Source organism: Salvelinus namaycush, chromosome 17 (assembly GCF_016432855.1).
Source record: "Salvelinus namaycush isolate Seneca chromosome 17, SaNama_1.0, whole genome shotgun sequence".
Lineage (NCBI taxonomy): Eukaryota > Metazoa > Chordata > Actinopteri > Salmoniformes > Salmonidae > Salvelinus > Salvelinus namaycush.
The window spans coordinates 31,123,516-31,145,732 of NC_052323.1; the positions used below are offsets into that span (position 1 = coordinate 31,123,516).

The 22,217-nt window shown below is 45.1% G+C and overlaps 1 protein-coding gene across 1 annotated transcript; it reads left to right on the plus strand.

The window, feature by feature from the left end:
- The first annotated feature begins 1,670 nt into the window (after positions 1-1,670).
- Positions 1,671-7,551, plus strand: LOC120062186 (growth/differentiation factor 9-like). Its single transcript, XM_039011990.1, has 4 exons — positions 1,671-1,867; positions 4,469-4,758; positions 6,401-6,633; positions 6,814-7,551. The coding sequence occupies exons 1-4, from the start codon at positions 1,671-1,673 to the stop codon at positions 7,549-7,551; spliced, it is 1,458 nt and encodes a 485-aa protein (XP_038867918.1).
- The last annotated feature ends 14,666 nt before the right edge of the window (positions 7,552-22,217 follow it).

Genomic DNA, 22,217 nt, shown 5'->3' on the forward strand with positions numbered 1-22,217 from the left:
GCACAATGACAAAAACTATGCTGCTAAAGAAAACCAAGGTGTAAAACTAGACTGGACGACGATATAATGGAATAGATCCGCTCTCTCTAAACTGGGAGAAGAAAAGTGGATGATACTGAAACGTGAACGCGCATATGGCGCTCACGGGCCTGGCACCCTTGGCATGCTCTGCAAAGATATTCTAATTTCCCATTAAAACTATTTTTGCTAGGCACCGGAAACAGCAGGTAGTAGTAGTGGGGGACCCTCGATGCATCATCATAGAAGACGACGGACGGGACAGTCGGGGAGCGGAGAGTTTCAGAACAACAAGTTAACATTTTTCCGCTATCTGGGAAGAGGTGAACATTGAAAAATATGTATTTGACTATAGAAACTATTTAGACTTTTTTGTTGGAGCACGGCGGCAAAGTAAATAACTCGGATTTGCTGAATACTGTTAAACCTCAGATCAATTGCAGTGATCCTGTGGAAAAGAAGCACAATTAGGATCTTATTCAAGACAATTATAAACATCGCTGTGTTCGTCAGATCGATGATGATCGATGATGTCAAGTTTGTCGTTGTAAAGAAAAGGTTTCACGACTTTGTGAAAGGAGGAATGCATTTAGTCACAGAGAAGTCGAATTTGGACGAGAATATTTGCCGTGCCAGTTCCAAATCTGGTAAAATACTGAACTCCGACATTGAAAATAACAATTCATATTGTGCTTCAAGAATAAATGGAAATAGTTTGAACGATAATTTAAAAATGTATGCCTCTGCATATAAATGAATTAGGAGGAGGCCCCAATGCGCACCCTGCAGGTTATGGAGGTGCCATTAGGTCAAGTAAGCCTATCAAACATTCTTATCAAGAACCCCCCACAATCAAGATACTGAATGTTTCAGCTGATCAAAGGACCAGAAAAACTGGAAAAACTACTGACCCTGTGTTTGCTATTGTGGCAGTGAAATCTCCACCACCGACAAGAACCAGTATTGGAATAAAGTGTTAATTAATGGGACCTAACATTTGAGAGATTCCAAGCATGTTGGCACAGATCTCCCGCTTCTCTACCACCAGAGGCAGCAGTGACTCCTAAACATCCAGGCAGAGTGAGCTCAGAGTGGAGTACGGTCACCTACACCTCCCCTGGGCCTTACATCAGACATCCAGAGCTAGGAGAGACGCCACAAACATCTGTCTCTCCACAGCTGAGGAGAACCCCAAACAAGCACCTGAAACAAGGGGATGATGTCAAGGATGTCAATAAGTACTCAGAGTCTCAGTCTCCACAGCTGAAGAGAACCCGAAACAAGCTCCTGAAAAAGGGCGACGACACCACCAATGATCTCACCAAGGTTACCAATAAGGTTACCAATAAGGATGCCAATAAGGATGCCAATAAGGTTGCCAATAAGGATGCCAATAAGGTTACCAATAAGGATGCCAATAAGGATGCCAATAAGGATGCCAATAAGGATGCCAATAAGGATGCCAATAAGGATGCCAATAAGTACTCTGATCAATCTGGAAGCTGCAGCTCTTGAGTGGCTGGTGAAGTCTGCTGCCGGTCTCTGGGGCCAGATCTACAGCGTCCCGTTACAGGACCCGCAGCTGGCCGAGAAGAAAGATTTCATCTCGGGTTTCATTGCCCTCCACCGGGCGGCCAAGGGCAGCAATAGACATGGTCCGCAATATCCTGGACATCTCCAAGAAGAGAGGCACGGATGTGGACGTCAACAGCATGACACAGGCGGGTTATACTCCTCTACACGTCGCTGTCATACACGGACATGATGGAGTAGTAACCTTGCTGGTGAGAGACTATGGAGTGAATACACTGAGCAGACTGATGGGACAAAGGAGACAAACACCACGCTGGTGAAGACACAGAGGATGACAGAAAGGATGGGCTGATAATGTTTTGCAGCTTTTTGGTACATCAGCTGCTTACTTATTTAAGTCAGCTCCCTCCGTTGCTGAACCTGCCATAGAGAGCCTTGACCAAAATGACGATGGCCCACTCTTTCTGTGAGCCAGCACAGCCTGTGTGTGTGTGGAGGGGGTTCTGGGAAAAAAATAAAAAAATAACCTGAATTAGGGCCAGACTAGTTACCATAAATTTCTCACATTGCCATTGACAGTTTTTTCTATTGTCTCTTTTTGGTCCATTTAGATTGTTAATGTAGATTGTATACAAAAAGAATGTTAAAAATGTTACGGTTAAAAATGTTCATGTTTTACTGTGACTTGTTGTAGGCTCCTACCTTATGGACCATAAGGTTAAAAACCAAATCAAATTAAGAAAAATAAATGTAAAAAAATAAAACATTTATAAAATAAAAAACTAAGTAAGTCTGCCAGAGTGTCTCTTTTGGGTCACTTTTGCCGGTCCCAAGCCCGGATAAAGGAGGAGGGTTGGAATTGTGACATTAAAAAAATTAAGAATCGACAGAAGAAAGTTCATTTGTAGTTTGAAACATATTTAGGGTGTTTTTTTACTCACTTTTTGTCTCTCCCACGACGTTATTCCTCTCTCCTACAGCGTCCATCACAATTACGTGCACATGGCCAATTATGCAAATTAGGCGATAACGTCATTTCGTGATTCATAGCGACTTTTAGGACAGCCAATAGCCACTTTCCTTATTGAGGAGTTGGCAACACTGATTTAGGGGCTTCATATCAAAGGGGGTGAATACATATGCAAGCGCCACTTTTCAGTTTTTTTCCCCCTCCATTTCACCAATTTGGACTATTTTTCATTACATGAAATTCAACTAAAAATCCATTTAAATTACTGGTTGTAAGGCAACAAAATAGGAAAAAACGCCAAGGGGGATGAATACTTTTGCAAGGCACTGTACTTGGATCACCTCAACCCTGTAAAACCTAACAGAAAACCTCTGGGTTTAAATTAAAAATAAAATAATCAATCGTCGCAGTGTAAAAACATTTACATGTAATCAGCACAGTGTTAAACTTTAAATTGATACAAGGTCTAAAAATCACGACACTTGAATCGGCGTATGCATCGTTTAATATTCATCTTTTAAAATAAATATAGACCACAATGACTTCTGTCTGCATGGAACTGTCAGGGGACAATAACTTCAGGAAGGGACATCTTTCAACTCAAGAGAAAAGATTATAAAGTAGTCATCTCCGTCTCATAAATCTAGGCCTACCAGACAACCTTTGTTCTTAACAGTTCTATAGGATTACTGACTATAGTAAAATGCCTCTCTTTTAACAGGACCCCCCTTCCACTGCCCTTAAACACACTATTCAACTATTGCCTGTGCTGGGTTGTAGAACAGTAAAAAGTACTTTCAGAACCCCTTTCTACCCCGTAAACTCATGGAGCACTGACCTGAGAACTGGCAAATGCCCCCTGCAGTAAAACAACATACTTTTCCTGTATGTATGTATGTATGTATGTATGTATGTATGTATGCATGTATGTATGTATGCATGCATGCATGTATGTATGTATGTATGTATGTATGTATGTATGCATGCATGCATGTATGTATGCATGTACATGCATGTATGTATGTATGTATGTATGTATGTATGTATGTATGTATGTATGTATGTATGTATGCATGCATGTATGTATGTATGCATGCATGCATGCATGTATGTATGTATGTATGTATGTATGTATGTATGTATGTATGTATGTATGTATGTATGTATGCATGTATGTATGTATGTATGTATGTATGTATGTATGTATGTATGCATGTATGTATGTATGTATGTATGTATAATTTTTTTTGTACCTTTATTTAACTAGGCAAGTCAGTTAAGTACAAATTCTTATTTTCAATGACGGCCTAGGAACATACACACACACACATATATATACATAAATACGTATACACTATGAGGTTGTAATAATACTGAGAAATTCTTTAAATGAAAATGCCCTAAACAAAAATAAGCAATTTGGTTTTTTTTGACAATTTTAAATGAAAACAATCACAGGTAGGTACTTATTGTTACCCAGAAATGATTTGATTTGGGAGATAAAAACGTCAAGTGGAAGAGTTGTGGAACGCAAGGAGGTACGGACAGACAGAGTATCAGTACAAGCCCACCCTGACACAATTGGCCTCCTGATGGAAGTAGATTTGTGTGGCCACAGTTAAATGTTTACGGTATTTATGACTTGGTTAATTACAAGGATGACGCTCACCTGTAATCAGCCTATCAAAATCAGTCCTTCTACTATGCACTGACAGTTGAAGTTGCTCCTTCGGAACGTTTCATATTTCTACATCTTCTGTGTATAGACATTACCGTCCAAGGACCTTTACATTTTTGACGCAAGAGTTGATTGCGCACACCTGTTCAATTTGAGAGACTCGTGTATAGGTTGGTTGACTTGAGGGAGTTCTCCATCAAGTTGACGGATTGATTTACAATGGAGAATCCCCTTCACTTGACCTCTATTTTACTACAACTCTTGATCAGCGGCCTTTCACTCGGATCGTCCCCGACCACGTCAAATCTAGCTGACGAGTTTGGCGATTCCGCTTTGTACCAACATGGCAGTATCTTGTCACCCCTTCTGAAGGCGCTAACGGCACAGGGAGATACATGGCGATCCACCCCAGTAATGAGACCCGAGTCGAGATATGTTCGATACATGAAAAGACTGTACAGGATATCTTCAAGACATGAGAGGAGTTCGGAAGGAAACCACTTGTACAACACAGTTCGACTTATAACACCGCGGGATGAGTGCCTGGAGCAAAGCAAAAGTGAGTTTTGGGTAAACCATTTTATTTACATGGAAATGGAGTGAGGCCTATCTTACATTGGGACACTAATTTAAAACTGAGTGTACAAAACATTAGGAACACCTGCTCTTTCCATGACAGACTGATCAGGTGAAAGCTATGATGCCTTATTGATGTCACTTGTTAAATCCACTTCAATCAGTGTAGATGAAGGGGAGTTAAAGAAGGATTTTTAAGCCTTAAGACATGAGCTGTGTTTGAATACTCATACTAACCATACTGTTGTGACGTAAATTAAGTCTAATATGCTTATTGGTCATAGTATGGATATAGTTAGTATGCCAAAAGTTACCAGATGTCATACTAAATTCACCATAAGACAAAGTGAAGCAGTGGGCACTAAGTGCTTTTAGGGCCCATAATGCAATTCTTCAGAAAATAGGTGTGGCTTCACAAAGTTTCAGATTTGTAGAAAATATGTAACCGAAGTCTGACGAGAGCAGTTACAGATTCATTGCTCAGTCGAACAGTTGAAACCGGGATTCATCAGGGAAGAACTTCTCCAGCGTGCCAGTGGCCGTTGAAGGTGTGCATTGGCCCACCAAAGTCGGATACGACGCCAAACTGCAGTCAGGTCAAGACCCTGTTGAGGACGACGAGCACGCAGATGAGCTTCCCTGAGGGTTTATGACAGGTTGTCACAAGGGTGACCAGTTTGTGCAGAAATTCTTCGGTTGTGCAAGCCCACAGTTTCATCAGTCGTCCAGGTGGCTGGTCTCAGACGATCCCGCAGGTGAAGAAGCCGGATGTGGAGGTCCTGATATGGCTACACGTGGTCTGCAGTTTAGAGGCTGGTTGGACGTACTGCCAAAACTTCGAAATCAACGTTGGAGGCGGCTTATTGTAGAGAAATGAACCTTTAATTATCTGTCACAAGCTCTGGTGGACATTTATGCAGTAAGGATGCCAATTGAACGCTGTGGTATTGTTGTGACATAACTGCACATTTTTTACTATGGCCTTTTATTGTCCCCATCACAAGGCACACCTGTGTAATGATCATGCTGTTTAATCAGCTTTTTGATATGCCACACCTGTCAGGTGGATGGATTATCTTGGCAAAGGAGAAATGCTCCCTCACTAACAGGAATGTAAACAAATTTGTGCACAGAACTTGAGAGAAATAAGATATATGTGCGTATGGGGAAATTTCAGGGATCTTTTATTTCAGCTCATGAAACATGGGACCAACACTTTAGATGTTGCGTTTTAGATTTTTGTTCAGTGTATATTATTTGATATTTTTAGGCCATTGAAGTTGACACTTGGTTTTACCTCAGGCCTTTACTCTTCCCATGTTTTTAGAGCATATGTAGGCTTTCCTATAGTCTTAATTAGGCTACTAAAGAGGTTGTCACAGTTCTACCAAAGATGGTGGATAAATGAAGATGTTCTACTCAGGCCGTTTACCATTGTAAATTATTTATTTTTTTGTCACAGTTCCGTTCTGCTTAAGGGGTGTCTCTCCCATAGGCACCAATGCATTAGCAGCTGGGTTTGGTCTGCTTAGTTTGACTGTATATGAAGCAGAAAAAAAGGAGTGAATGAAATGTCTCTAGTTCTACTTCTTATAGGCCTACATTTCCCATGTTTCCTTCCTCAGAGTTCTTCATGCAAGACCTCTCCTACAATTTGGGCCGTGTCAGAGCCAAGGAGCAGCTGCTGAAGTCTGTCCTGCTGTACTCCTTTGACCAAGAGCAGGCCACGTCCATAACTAACCAGTGTTACCAAGATTTGAAAGAGCAGGATACCCACAATCAGTGTCCTCTCTGCCCAAGCACCCATCACTCAGTTAACTTCCTGTTCCACACGGACCGCAGGAGGAAGTGGGTTGAGGTGATTTTTGGTTTAATTCAATGCAAAAAACATTATTTGTTACCTCAGGAAAATTGTATAAGGACTATATTGGATCATTTTTAAAAGCACAATTTAGCCACCTATGTGGATACACTGCATTTACAATCAGAGGATGTTAAACCACAATAACGCTAACTTATTTTCATTGTGGCCCTCAAGGTGGACATCACAGCTTTCCTCCGCCCTCTCATCCAGTCCCACAAGAAGGACATTCACCTACTGATCAACCTGACCTGTGTGGAGGACAGAGGCAGAGGGGCTAAGGCTGGAGGAGAGGAGTGGAGCGGTAGGGGCCCCGTGGAGCTCCACTTAAGGTCTCCGTCCTTGCTCCTGTACCTCAACGACACCAGCGAGCTGGCTCACCAAAGATGGCTGCCCACCAGGTCACAAGGTCATCCGAGGTCAGCCAATGAGGTGAACACCTTAGAGAGCCTGGCGGAGTTCAAACCGGAACAAAGGATCAGCCAGAGCGAGAGGAGGCGGCTGAGGAGAGAATCTCCATATCTGTCGACGAACAACACAGGAGGCAAAACGAGCACGAAGACCGTCCTCCCGGACCTCCTCCCGAGTTCTGACTTCCCTACGAGCGACTGTGCCTTGTACGACTTCAGAGTGAGCTTCAGTGAGCTCAAACTGAGCCATTGGATCATTTTCCCCCACAGGTACAACCCCAGGTACTGTAAAGGCACCTGTCCCAGGGCTGTGGGGTTCATCTACGGCTCCCCCAGACACACCTTCTTCCAGAACATGATCTACCACAAACTGGACTCCTCTGTGCCAAGACCTTCCTGTGTTCCTTCAGAGTACAACCCCCTGAGTGTTTTAACCCTTGAAGCTGACTCCATTGCGTACAAGGAGTTAGATGAAATGATCGCTACGAGGTGCACATGTCGCTAAAGGCCCACCTCCAGGGTCGGGCTCAATTCCATTTCAACCTAAACTGAAATTCCAATTGTTCTCAATACTTTTCAATGTAAAAAAAAAAGTCCACTTGCTCCGGCTGATCTGGAAATTGACTGAATTGAAATGGAATTGACCCCAACCCTACCTACCTCACTGCCTGATGACGTTGTTTTATCAGCCTCAACACTTTGACTGTTAACCTACCTTCTGCTTTGACTGCCGCTCGACTTATTCCATCCTCCTCAAACGCTTGACTTTAATGACTTTATCACATTCATTGGCTATTGTAACATCCTGGTCTGGTGACTTCATGCCAAAACATCAGTGTCTTTGCCAAAACATCAGTGTCTTTGCCAAAACATCAGTGTCTTTGCCAAAACATCAGTGTCTTTGCCAAAACATCAGTGTATTTGCCAAAACATCAGTGTCTTTGCCAAAACATCAGTGCGTTGAGTTCGATTTGATCTAGAACAGATGTATTTACTCACTTGCCAAAATGTATTTTTATCTAAATGGAAAATATGGCATTGATTTCTTTATGTGAAGTGGTAGGAGGAATGTTGTGAAGATGTCTTGTTTGTCATCTGCTTTTGCATTGTGTTGACATGCATGGATTGATATTTTACATATTAATTTGATATAATTATTATTATGATTTAAGTTATTTTTTGTTAATTTATTTTGGGTGTTCTGTCATTATTCTTTCACACTAAGTGGTACATTTTTAAGTACATCTGTTCTGGACAAAATATTTTTAAAAAGTAGTCCTATATACTCGTATCAAACACTTTCACGTTTCATTTTATTCCTGGGGATTGCAGACGGTTGTTTCATGAACAACCTCTCTTTTCATACGGTCCAGAATGTAAGTTATCTTGTATGGCCAACTTGATGTTTCAGTGTGTATTTATTTACTCTGGGTCATGAAATGACTGCATACCTATATGGATTTGTATTGACAAATTTAACTAAAATGCATGTCGTCTATTTATGCAACAAAACAAAAAAAATACTGTACAGTCTTGTTTGGCTCACTGATTATCACAAATGTTAAATTTAATAACTTAAAATATTAGTTTGGGAAAAATAAAGAGTACGCAAAGATCCTTGTTTTATTCCATATAAATCATTCTAAATTGCATGGGTTGTTTGTTCTGACTTACAAACACATTTGACTGTTGCTGAGATACACACTAGCCGCTGTTCCCTGGGCGTCGAAGACGTGGATGTCGATTTAAGGCAGCCCTCCGCACCTCTGATTCAGAGGGGTTGGGTTAAATGCAGAAGACACAGTTCAGTTGAATGCATTCAGTTGTACAACTGACTAGGTATCCCCCTTTCCCTTTAAAGCTTGTGTGCGTCTGCAATCATGTCTGAATTGACACCTGTACTAGATGGATAGTTTTTATATACTGCTTGGCAAAGGTTTATCAGCTTAGTTTTCTACCTTGTGTGGCATCATAGGGGCACGTGCCCCCTCAAATTGGTCCTATAACAACAACAAAAAACAGGGATACATTTTGTTTGTTGGTTTTAGCCAGCCCAGATTGGTTCTCAACCTCAACTAGCTACCAAGAAGCCATTTCAGGCTATCAATCAAGTTAGAATTGTTATCTTTTCTAACTATCTTAGCTGGCAAGGTTGAGACTTTATAAAAGCAAATTATAACTAAATGTACTGAATAAGACTCCCATTTCTTTCAATCTTTTACCCAGATTTTTGCAGAGAAGCATACTTTATTTTTTAAAGCACCCGTCAGGAATTAAGCATAATTACATTGAATGAAGCATAATGATTATGGCTTGAGACTGAATGAAAAAGCTGTTTCAGGTGTTTGAAAACTTCTCCAATTTTGGAAGGGGGGCCTAGACCGACTCCGGACCCCCCCCCCCCCCCCCCCCCCCCCCCCCCCAAATCATCCTCACGTACTTTGTGCCCCCTCAGGTTTTGGGGGTGCATGACACCCCAGTGTGGGGCGTCTGTAGGGCTCCCGAGTGGCGCAGGGGTCTAAGGCACTGCATCTCAGCGCTAGAGGCGTCATTACAGACCCTGGTTCGATTCGAGGCTGTATCACAACCGGCTGTGATTGGGAGTCCCATAGAGCGGCGCACAATTGGCCCAGCGTCGTCGGGTTAGGGTTTGGCCGGGGTAAGCCGTCATTGTTAATAAGTATTTGTTCTTAACTGACTTGCCTAGTTAAATAAAGGTTAAATAAAACATTTAATTAAAAAAAGTGTGGGATGATTAATTCCACAGAATGAGCCACTGGCAATGCTTATCCACATGGTGACAGTAGAATCTCCATTTGCAGATATATCACAAGTGTAGAAGAAGATGGATGTAGCCCTCCAGTTGGTGGAGGACAAACAACCTGCTAGAATTATAGTGTGCTCAGATTCTCTGTCTATATTGAATAGTTTATCATCTGGTAAATCTAATAGGAGTGACCTACTATTGGAGGTATTCATGTTATTATGGAGGATTGAGAGAATGGGTGTAGTAGTGAGATTCTGCTGGGTCCCAGCACATTTGAGTGTGGAAGGGATTGAAATTGAAGACCAGTTAGCCAAAAGAGCTTTGAAACTAGATATAATTGATATTAATGTTCCTCTGGGTAGAGGGGAGGCCAGATGTAAGATCAGAGCCATTTTGATAGATGTGTGGCAGAAGAGATGAGACTCTGAGCCCAAGGGCAGGCATTTATATGCCCTCCTAAGAAAGGTTGCCTGGCCAAGATTCAAAGGTCAGATTAGGAAGGAAGAGGTGGTGTTTGCTTGGTTGTGTTTAGGACATTGTACATTGAGTAGAGTATTATTTTATTAATCCCAACTTGGGAAATTGTTTTATCACAGCATGCATCATCAATGACTTACAATGGCAGAACACACAAGGACAAACAGGTGATAAAAAAGGTGAAATAAAAACACATTAAGACAAAGGCACGTGAACCAACCTTAGTATCCCTATAAGAATAGTCTGATTCAAGTGCTATTTTCTATCTTACTCTGGAGAAAACAAGCAACAACATTTGCCAATAGAAAGACCTCACAAAACAGTTGATCCATTTACACTCATTAAAAAGCCTCATATTTGTGGGTTAACATGACCGTCTAAAACTCTCTGTGGAATATCTGGGCAGGACAAACCTGCTACTGAAGCTGCTCCTGTGTGTCATTAGACTGCTATGGAGTGGGTGTGCGTCATTAGACTGCTGTGGAGTGGGTGTGTGTCATTACACTGCTGTGGAGTGGGTGTGTGTCATTAGACTGCTATGGAGTGGGTGTGTGTCATTAGACTGCTATGGAGTGGGTGTGTGTCATTAGACTGCTATGGAGTGGGTGTGTGTCATTAGACTACTATGGAGTGGGTGTGTGTCATTAGACTGCTATGGAGTGGGTGTGTGTCATTAGACTGCTATGGAGTGGGTGTGTGTCATTAGACTGCTATGGAGTGGGTGTGTGTCATTAGACTGCTATGGAGTGGGTGTGTGTCATTAGACTGCTATGGAGTGGGTGGGTGTCATTAGACTGCTATGGAGTGGGTGTGTGTCATTAGACTGCTATGGAGTGGGTGTGTGTCATTAGACTGCTATGGAGTGGGTGTGTGTCATTAGACTGCTATGGAGTGGGTGTGTGTCATTAGACTGCTATGGAGTGGGTGTGTGTCATTAGACTGCTATGGAGTGGGTGTGTGTCATTAGACTGCTATGGAGTGGGTGTGTGTCATTAGACTGCTATGGAGTGGGTGTGTGTCATTAGACTGCTATGGAGTGGGTGTGTGTCATTAGACTGCTATGGAGTGGGTGTGTGTCATTAGACTGCTATGGAGTGGGTGTGTGTCATTAGACTGCTATGGAGTGGGTGTGTGTCATTAGACTGCTATGGAGTGGGTGTGTGCCATTAGACTGCTATGGAGTGGGTGTGTGTCATTAGACTGCTATGGAGTGGGTGTGTGTCATTAGACTGCTATGGAGTGGGTGTGTGTCATTAGACTGCTATGGAGTGGGTGTGTGTCATTAGACTGCTATGGAGTGGGTGTGTGTCATTAGACTGCTATGGAGTGGGTGTGTGTCATTAGACTGCTATGGAGTGGGTGTGTGTCATTAGACTGCTATGGAGTGGGTGTGTGTCATTAGACTGCTATGGAGTGGGTGTGTGTCATTAGACTGCTATGGAGTGGGTGTGTGTCATTAGACTGCTATGGAGTGGGTGTGTGTCATTAGACTGCTATGGAGTGGGTGTGTGTCATTAGACTGCTATGGAGTGGGTGTGTGTCATTAGACTGCTATGGAGTGGGTGTGTGTCATTAGACTGCTATGGAGTGGGTGTGTGTCATTAGACTGCTATGGAGTGGGTGTGTGTCATTAGACTGCTATGGAGTGGGTGTGTGTCATTAGACTGCTATGGAGTGGGTGGGTGCCATTAGACTGCTATGGAGTGGGTGTGTGTCATTAGACTGCTATGGAGTGGGTGTGTGTCATTAGACTGCTATGGAGTGGGTGTGTGTCATTAGACTGCTATGGAGTGGGTGTGTGTCATTAGACTGCTATGGAGTGGGTGTGTGTCATTAGACTGCTATGGAGTGGGTGTGTGTCATTAGACTGCTATGGAGTGGGTGTGTGTCATTAGACTGCTATGGAGTGGGTGTGTGTCATTAGACTGCTATGGAGTGGGTGGGTGTCATTAGACTGCTATGGAGTGGGTGTGTGTCATTAGACTGCTATGGAGTGGGTGTGTGTCATTAGACTGCTGTGGAGTGGGTGTGTGTCATTAGACTGCTATGGAGTGGGTGTGTGTCATTAGACTGCTATGGAGTGGGTGTGTGTCATTAGACTGCTATGGAGTGGGTGTGTGTCATTAGACTGCTATGGAGTGGGTGTGTGTCATTAGACTGCTATGGAGTGGGTGTGTGTCATTAGACTGCTATGGAGTGGGTGTGTGTCATTAGACTGCTATGGAGTGGGTGTGTGTCATTAGACTGCTGTGGAGTGGGTGTGTGTCATTAGACTGCTATGGAGTGGGTGTGTGTCATTAGACTGCTATGGAGTGGGTGTGTGTCATTAGACTGCTATGGAGTGGGTGTGTGTCATTAGACTGCTATGGAGTGGGTGTGTGTCATTAGACTGCTATGGAGTGGGTGTGTGTCATTAGACTGCTATGGAGTGGGTGTGTGTCATTAGACTGCTATGGAGTGGGTGTGTGTCATTAGACTGCTATGGAGTGGGTGTGTGTCATTAGACTGCTATGGAGTGGGTGTGTGCCATTAGACTGCTATGGAGTGGGTGTGTGTCATTAGACTGCTGTGGAGTGGGTGTGTGTCATTAGACTGCTATGGAGTGGGTGTGTGTCATTAGACTGCTATGGAGTGGGTGTGTGTCATTAGACTGCTATGGAGTGGGTGTGTGTCATTAGACTGCTATGGAGTGGGTGTGTATCATTAGACTGCTATGGAGTGGGTGGGTGCCATTAGACTGCTATGGAGTGGGTGTGTGTCATTAGACTGCTATGGAGTGGGTGGGTGCCATTAGACTGCTATGGAGTGGGTGTGTGTCATTAGACTGCTATGGAGTGGGTGTGTGTCATTAGACTGCTATGGAGTGGGTGTGTGTCATTAGACTGCTATGGAGTGGGTGGGTGTCATTAGACTGCTATGGAGTGGGTGTGTGTCATTAGACTGCTATGGAGTGGGTGTGTGTCATTAGACTGCTATGGAGTGGGTGTGTGTCATTAGACTGCTATGGAGTGGGTGTGTGTCATTAGACTGCTATGGAGTGGGTGTGTGTCATTAGACTGCTATGGAGTGGGTGTGTGTCATTAGACTGCTATGGAGTGGGTGTGTGTCATTAGACTGCTATGGAGTGGGTGTGTGTCATTAGACTGCTATGGAGTGGGTGTGTGTCATTAGACTGCTATGGAGTGGGTGTGTGTCATTAGACTGCTATGGAGTGGGTGTGTGTCATTAGACTGCTATGGAGTGGGTGTGTGTCATTAGACTGCTATGGAGTGGGTGTGTGTCATTAGACTGCTATGGAGTGGGTGTGTGTCATTAGACTGCTATGGAGTGGGTGTGTGTCATTAGACTGCTATGGAGTGGGTGTGTGTCATTAGACTGCTATGGAGTGGGTGTGTGTCATTAGACTGCTATGGAGTGGGTGTGTGTCATTAGACTGCTATGGAGTGGGTGTGTGTCATTAGACTGCTATGGAGTGGGTGTGTGTCATTAGACTGCTATGGAGTGGGTGTGTGTCATTAGACTGCTATGGAGTGGGTGTGTGTCATTAGACTGCTATGGAGTGGGTGTGTGTCATTAGACTGCTATGGAGTGGGTGTGTGTCATTAGACTGCTATGGAGTGGGTGTGTGTCATTAGACTGCTATGGAGTGGGTGTGTGTCATTAGACTGCTATGGAGTGGGTGTGTGTCATTAGACTGCTATGGAGTGGGTGTGTGTCATTAGACTGCTATGGAGTGGGTGTGTGTCATTAGACTGCTATGGAGTGGGTGTGTGTCATTAGACTGCTATGGAGTGGGTGTGTGTCATTAGACTGCTGTGGAGTGGGTGTGTGTCATTAGACTGCTGTGGAGTGGGTGTGTGTCATTAGACTGCTATGGAGTGGGTGTGTGTCATTAGACTGCTATGGAGTGGGTGTGTGTCATTAGAGTGCTATGGAGTGGGTGTGTGTCATTAGACTGCTATGGAGTGGGTGTGTGTCATTAGACTGCTGTGGAGTGTGTGTGTGTCATTAGACTGCTATGGAGTGGGTGTGTGTCATTAGACTGCTATGGAGTGGGTGTGTGTCATTAGACTGCTGTGGAGTGGGTGTGTGTCATTAGACTGCTATGGAGTGGGTGTGTGTCATTAGACTGCTATGGAGTGGGTGTGTGTCATTACACTGCTATGGAGTGGGTGTGTGTCATTACACTGCTATGGAGTGGGTGTGTGTCATTAGACTGCTATGGAGTGGGTGTGTGTCATTAGACTGCTATGGAGTGGGTGTGTGTCATTAGACTGCTATGGAGTGGGTGTGTGTCATTAGACTGCTATGGAGTGGGTGTGTGTCATTAGACTGCTATGGAGTGGGTGTGTGTCATTAGACTGCTATGGAGTGGGTGTATGTCATTAGACTGCTATGGAGTGGGTGGGTGTCATTAGACTGCTATGGAGTGGGTGGGTGTCATTAGACTGCTATGGAGTGGGTGTGTGTCATTAGACTGCTATGGAGTGGGTGTGTGTCATTAGACTGCTATGGAGTGGGTGTATGTCATTGTCCATGATCATGTGTGTTTTTACTTGCAACCTTTTTATGGACATGTCCTGCATTGATTCCAGGCTGCAGCCAAATTGTAGCACTGGTTTTGTTGATGATTTTGTCAAGCTTGTTTAAGTCTTCTTTGGCTAAATTCCCTTTCCAGCACACAATGGCATAGGTCACTACACTCACCACAACACTGCTATTGAACATACGAAGCATTAAAATATCACAGCTTCCTTAAAGTCTGGATTTTTTTGTTTGTTGTAGAAACAGAGAATTGTGTGGCCTCACCATTTCATAAAGGACTCTGTTATATCCCTGTGATGACCGTCGTCTCCTCTCATCACACAGCGTACTATAGCAGTCTCCTCTCATCACACAGCGTACTATAGCAGTCTCCTCTCATCACACAGCTGACTATAGCAGAGTCTCCTCTCATCACACAGCGTACTATAGCAGTCTCCCCTCATCACACAGCGTACTATAGCAGGCTCCTCTCATCACACAGCTGACTATAGCAGAGTCTCCTCTCATCACACAGCGTACTATGGCAGAGTCTCCTCTCATCACACAGCGTACTATAGCAGTCTCCTCTCATCACACAGCGTACTATAGCAGTCTCTTCTCATCACACAGCGTACTATAGCAGTCTCCTCTCATCACACAGCTGACTATAGCAGAGTCTCCTCTCATCACACAGCGTACTATGGCAGAGTCTCCTCTCATCACACAGCTGACTATAGCAATCTCCTCTCATCACAAAGCTGACTATAGCAGAGACTCCTCTCATCACACAGCGTACTATGGCAGAGTCTCCTCTCATCACACAGCTGACTATAGCAGAGTCTCCTCTCATCACACAGCGTACTATAGCAGTCTCCTCTCATCACACAGCGTACTATAGCAGTCTCCTCTCATCACACAGCGTACTATGGCAGAGTCTCCTCTCATCACACAGCTGACTATAGTTGAGTCTCCTCTCATCACACAGCGTACTATGGCATAGTCTCCTCTCATCACACAGCGTACTATGGCTGAGTCTCCTCTCATCACACAGCGTACTATAGCAGAGTCTCCTCTCATCACACAGCGTACTATGGCAGATTCTCCTCTCATCACACAGCGTACTATAGCAGTCTCCTCTCATCACACAGCGTACTATGGCAGAGTCTCCTCTCATCACACAGCGTACTATAGCAGTCTCCTCTCATCACACAGCGTACTATGGCAGTCTCCTCTCATCACACAGCGTACTATGGCAGAGTCTCCTCTCATCACACAGCGTACTATGGCAGAGTCTCCTCTCATCACACAGCGTACTATAGCAGAGTCTCCTCTCATCACACAGCGTACTATGGCAGAGTCTCCTCTCATCACACAGCGTACTATAGCAGTCTCCTCTCATCACACAGCGTACTATAGCAGTCTCCTCTCATCACACAGCGTACTATAGCAGTCTCCTCTCATCACACAGCGTACTATAGCAGAGTCTCCTCTCATCACACAGCGTACTATGGCTGAGTCTCCTCTCATCACACAGCGTACTATGGCAGAGTCTCCTCTCATCACACAGCGTACTATAGCAGTCTCCTCTCATCACACAGCTGATTATAGCAGTCTCCTCTCATCACACAGCTGACGATAGCAGTCTTCTCTCATCACACAGCTGACTATAGCTGAGTCTCCTCTCATCACACAGCGTACTATGGCTGAGTCTCCTCTCATCACACAGCGTACTATGGCAGAGTCTCCTCTCATCACACAGCGTACTATGGCAGAGTCTCCTCTCATCACACAGAGTACTATGGCAGAGTCTCCTCTCATCACACAGCGTACTATGGCTGAGTCTCCTCTCATCACACAGCGTACTATGGCAGAGTCTCCTCTCATCACACAGCGTACTATGGCAGAGTCTCCTCTCATCACACAGCGTACTATGGCAGTCTCCTCTCATCACACAGCGTACTATGGCTGAGTCTCCTCTCATCACACAGCGTACTATGGCAGTCTCCTCTCACCACACAGCGTACTATAGCAGTCTCTTCTCATCACACAGCGTACTATGGCAGAGTCTCCTCTCATCACACAGCGTACTATAGCAGTCTCCTCTCATCACACAGCTGACTATGGCAGAGTCTCCTCTCATCAAACACAGCTGACTATAGCAGTCTCCTCTCATCACACAGCGTACTATGGCAGAGTCTCCTCTCATCACACAGCTGACTATAGCAGTCTCCTCTCATCACACAGCGTACTATGGCAGTCTCCTCTCATCACACAGCGTACTATAGCAGTCTCCTCTCATCACACAGCGTACTATAGCAGAGTCTCCTCTCATCACACAGCGTACTATGGCAGAGTCTCCTCTCATCACACAGCTGACTATAGCAGAGTCTCCTCTCATCACACAGCGTACTATGGCAGAGTCTCCTCTCATCACACAGCGTACTATGGCTGAGTCTCCTCTCATCACACAGCGTACTATAGCAGAGTCTCCTCTCATCACACAGCGTACTATGGCAGATTCTCCTCTCATCACACAGCGTACTATAGCAGTCTCCTCTCATCACACAGCGTACTATGGCAGAGTCTCCTCTCATCACACAGCGTACTATAGCAGTCTCCTCTCATCACACAGCGTACTATGGCAGTCTCCTCTCATCACACAGCGTACTATGGCAGAGTCTCCTCTCATCACACAGCGTACTATGGCAGAGTCTCCTCTCATCACACAGCGTACTATAGCAGAGTCTCCTCTCATCACACAGCGTACTATGGCAGAGTCTCCTCTCATCACACAGCGTACTATAGCAGTCTCCTCTCATCACACAGCGTACTATGGCAGAGTCTCCTCTCATCACACAGCGTACTATAGCAGTCTCCTCTCATCACACAGCGTACTATAGCAGTCTCCTCTCATCACACAGCGTACTATAGCAGAGTCTCCTCTCATCACACAGCGTACTATGGCAGAGTCTCCTCTCATCACACAGCGTACTATGGCAGAGTCTCCTCTCATCACACAGCGTACTGTAGCAGTCTCCTCTCATCACACAGCTGATTATAGCAGTCTCCTCTCATCACACAGCTGACGATAGCAGTCTTCTCTCATCACACAGCTGACTATAGCTGAGTCTCCTCTCATCACACAGCGTACTATGGCTGAGTCTCCTCTCATCACACAGCGTACTATGGCAGAGTCTCCTCTCATCACACAGCGTACTATGGCAGAGTCTCCTCTCATCACACAGAGTACTATTTCAGAGTCTCCTCTCATCACACAGCGTACTATGGCTGAGTCTCCTCTCATCACACAGCGTACTATGGCAGAGTCTCCTCTCATCACACAGCGTACTATGGCAGAGTCTCCTCTCATCACACAGCGTACTATGGCAGTCTCCTCTCACCACACAGCGTACTATAGCAGTCTCTTCTCATCACACAGCGTACTATGGCAGTCTCCTCTCATCACACAGCGTACTATGGCAGAGTCTCCTCTCATCACATAGCTGACCATAGCAGTCTCCTCTCATCACAAAGCTGACGATAGCAGGGTCTCCTTTCATCACACAGCTGACTATAGCAGTCTCCTCTCATCACACAGCTGATTATAGCAGTCTCCTCTCATCACACAGCTGACGATAGCAGTCTTCTCTCATCACACAGCTGACTATAGCAGAGTCTCCTCTCATCACACAGCTGACTACAGCAGAGTCTCCTCTCATCACACAGCTGACGATAGCAGTCTTCTCTCATCACACAGCTGACTATAGCAGAGTCTCCTCTCATCACACAGCTGACTATAGCAGTCTCCTCTCATCACACAGCGTACTATGGCAGAGTCTCCTCTCATCACACAGCTGACTATAGCAGAGTCTCCTCTCATCACACAGCTGACTATAGCAGAGTCTCCTCTCATCACACAGCTGACTACAGCAGAGTCTCCTCTCATCACACAGCTGACTACAGCAGAGTCTCCTCTCATCACACAGCTGACTATAGCAGTCTCCTCTCATCACAAAGCTGACTATAGCAGAGTCTCCTCTCATCACACAGCGTACTATAGCAGAGTCTCCTCTCATCACACAGCTGACTATAGCAGTCTCCTCTCATCACACAGCTGACTATGGCAGAGTCTCCTCTCATCACACAGCTGACTACAGCAGAGTCTCCTCTCATCACACAGCTGACTATAGCAGTCTCCTCTCATCACACAGCTGACTATAGCAGTCTCCTCTCATCACACAGCATACTATGGCAGAGTCTCCTCTCATCACACAGCTGACTATAGCAGAGTCTCCTCTCATCACACAGCTGACTACAGCAGAGACTCATCTCATCACACAGCTGACTACGGCAGAGTCATCAGAGAATTTCTGTAAGTGGCTCAGTTCATTTTTGTGTGTGAAGTAATTTGTGTAAAGGGTAAACAGAAAAGCTGACAGTACCGTCCCGTGCGGTGCTCCTGTGTTCGTACATATCCGATCTGATACTGCCTGGTTCAGTCTTACCAACTGTAGTCTATTGGTCAGGTAGTTCACAATCCATTTGATAGTGTGTGGATTTATGTGAATGTCCTTGAGCTTTTCGGGCCAGCAGGTGGGGTAGTATGGCAATGAAAGCACTGGAGAAGTCGAAGAACATTGTACTCACCACACAACCGTGCCACTCCAGGTGCTCATATCCTCTGTGGAGGAAGTAGAGCAGAGCATCGTCAACACCACTTTTTGGGCGGTAGGCAAATTGCAAAAGATCCAGAGAGGCTGCCACCTCAACTCTTAAGGGTATTGAAACCCGCTCTGAGGTTTTCATGACTTGTGATGTCAAAGCCACTGGTTTAAAGTCTTTCAGTCCCTCCTGCTTTCTCTGAGATGGTCACTATGCAGGATGTTTTCCATTTAGTATAAATATCTGATAGTATTAGGGACAGGTTGAAAATATACTGCAGTATGACAGCCAGTTGATTAGCACATACCTCGAGTACTCTGGCTTTAACCACATCAGGCTGACTTACTGTGACTGAGCTTCTTCAGCTGCTTCACCACTCGTTCCTCCCAGATGCTCATGGGCTCAGTGCTTCCCAGATCAGAGTCCAGCACCTCCCCTATCTGCTGTTGCTCTGCTGAGAAATCATACTTATCGAATCTGGTAAACAAAAATGGTACGACTCTGTGGCTCTGTCCCTTTCTTCATCACTCTGTGGGTTTTGTATTTGTATTTGCAGCAGTTACTCTTCCTGGGGTAGTTGTCCCCTGGTGCTGTTATCTTCTTCATACCATCCCAGACATTCTTCATGTTATTCGCATATTGCAGCTTGAGTTCTAGCTTCAGTTTGTATTCATGTTTGTCCTTTCTGATCAGCCCTTTAATCTCCTTCTGTACCTCTCTCAACTTATCCCTATTTCCAGTTTCAAAAGCCTTCTTCTTCCTGTTCAGTGCCTCCTTGATTTATTTTGTGACCCATGGCTTATTATTTGCATAGCATTTCCCCGTTTTGCTTGGCATCACATTGTCAGTACAGAAGTTAAAATAATATGTTATAAGTTCAGAAATACTATTCAGATCCTCCTCCCAATCGTCTATAAATAGATTCCAATCTGTACCTTCAAAGCAACTCTGCAGTGCCTCTCCAGCTTCGAGTGTCCATTCGTGAATCACTGTCTGAGTGACGCGTTGCCTCTGGACCAGTCAATCAAGTTCAATCAAGTTTATTTTATATAGCCCTTCGTACATCAGCTAATATCTCAAAGTCTTGTACAGAAACCCAGCCTAAAACCCCAAACAGCAAGCAATGCAGGTGTAGAAGCACGGTGGCTAGGAAAAACTCCCTAGAAAGGCCAAAACCTAGGAAGAAACCTAGAGAGGAACCAAGCTATGAGGGGTGGCCAGTCCTCTTCTGGCTGTGCCGGGTGGAGATTATAACAGAACATGGCCAAGATGTTCAAAATGTTCATAAATGACAAGCATGGTCAAATAATAATCAGGAATAAATGTCAGTTGGCTTTTCATAGCCGATAATTAAGAGTTGAAAACAGCAGGTCTGGGACAGGTAGGGGTTCCATAACCGCAGGCAGAACAGTTGAAACTGGGACAGCAGCCAGGCCAGGTGGACTGGGGACAGCAAGGAGTCATCATGCCCGGTAGTCCTGACGTATGGTCCTAGGGCTCAGTTCCTCCGAGAGAGAGAAAGAAAGAGAGAAGGAGAGAATTAGAGAGAGCCAAGATGTTCAAAATGTTCATAAATGACAAGCATGGTCAAATAATAATCAGGAATAAATGTCAGTTGGCTTTTCATAGCCGATCATTAAGAGTTGAAAACAGCAGGTCTGGGACAGGTAGGGGTTCCATAACTGCAGGCAGAACAGTTGAAACTGGAACAGCAGCAAGGCCAGGTGGACTGGGGACAGCAAGGAGTCATCATGCTCAGGTCCTCCGAGAGAGAGAAAGAAAGAGAGAAGGAGAGAATTAGAGAGAGCATACTTAAATTCACACAGGACACTGGATAAGACAGGAGAAGTACTCCAGATATAACCAACTGGCCCTAGCCCCCCGACACAAACTACTGCAGCATAAATACTGGAGGCTGAGACAGGAGGGGTCAGGAGACACTGTGGCCCCATCCGATGATACCCCCGGACAGGGCCAAACAGGAAGGATATAACCCCACCCACTTTGCCAAAGCACAGCCCCCGCACCACTAGAGGGATATCTTCAGCCACCAACTTACAATCCTGAGACAAGGCCGAGTATAGCCCACAGAGATCTCCACCACAGCACAAACCAAGGGGGGGGGGGCGCCAACCCAGACAGGAAGATCACGTCAGTAACTCAACCCACTCAAGTGACGCACCCCTCCTAGGGACGGCATGAAAGAGCACCAGTAAGCCAGTGACTCAGCCCCTGTAATAGGGTTAGAGGTAGAGAATCCCAGTGGAGGGGAACCGGCCAGGCAGAGACAGCAAGGGCGGTTCGTTGCTCCAGAGCCTTTCCGTTCACCTTCACACTCCTGGGCCAGACTACACTCAATCATATGACCTACTGAAGAGATAAGTCTTCAGTAAAGACTTAAAGGTTGAGACCGAGTCTGCGTCTCTCACATGGGCAGGCAGACCATTCCATAAAAATGGAGATCTATAGGAGAAAGCCCTGCCTCCAGCTGTTTGCTTAGAAATTCTAGGGACAATTAGGAGGCCTGCGTCTTGTGACCGTAGCGTACCTGTAGGTATGTACGGCAGGACCAACTCGGAAAGATAGGTAGGAGCAAGCCCATGTAACGCTTTATAGGTTAACAGTCAAACCTTGAAATCAGCCCTTGCCTTAACAGGAAGCCAGTGTAGGGAAGCTAGCACTGGAGTAATATGATCAAATTTCTTGGTTCTAGTCAGGATTCTAGCAGCCGTATTTAGCAC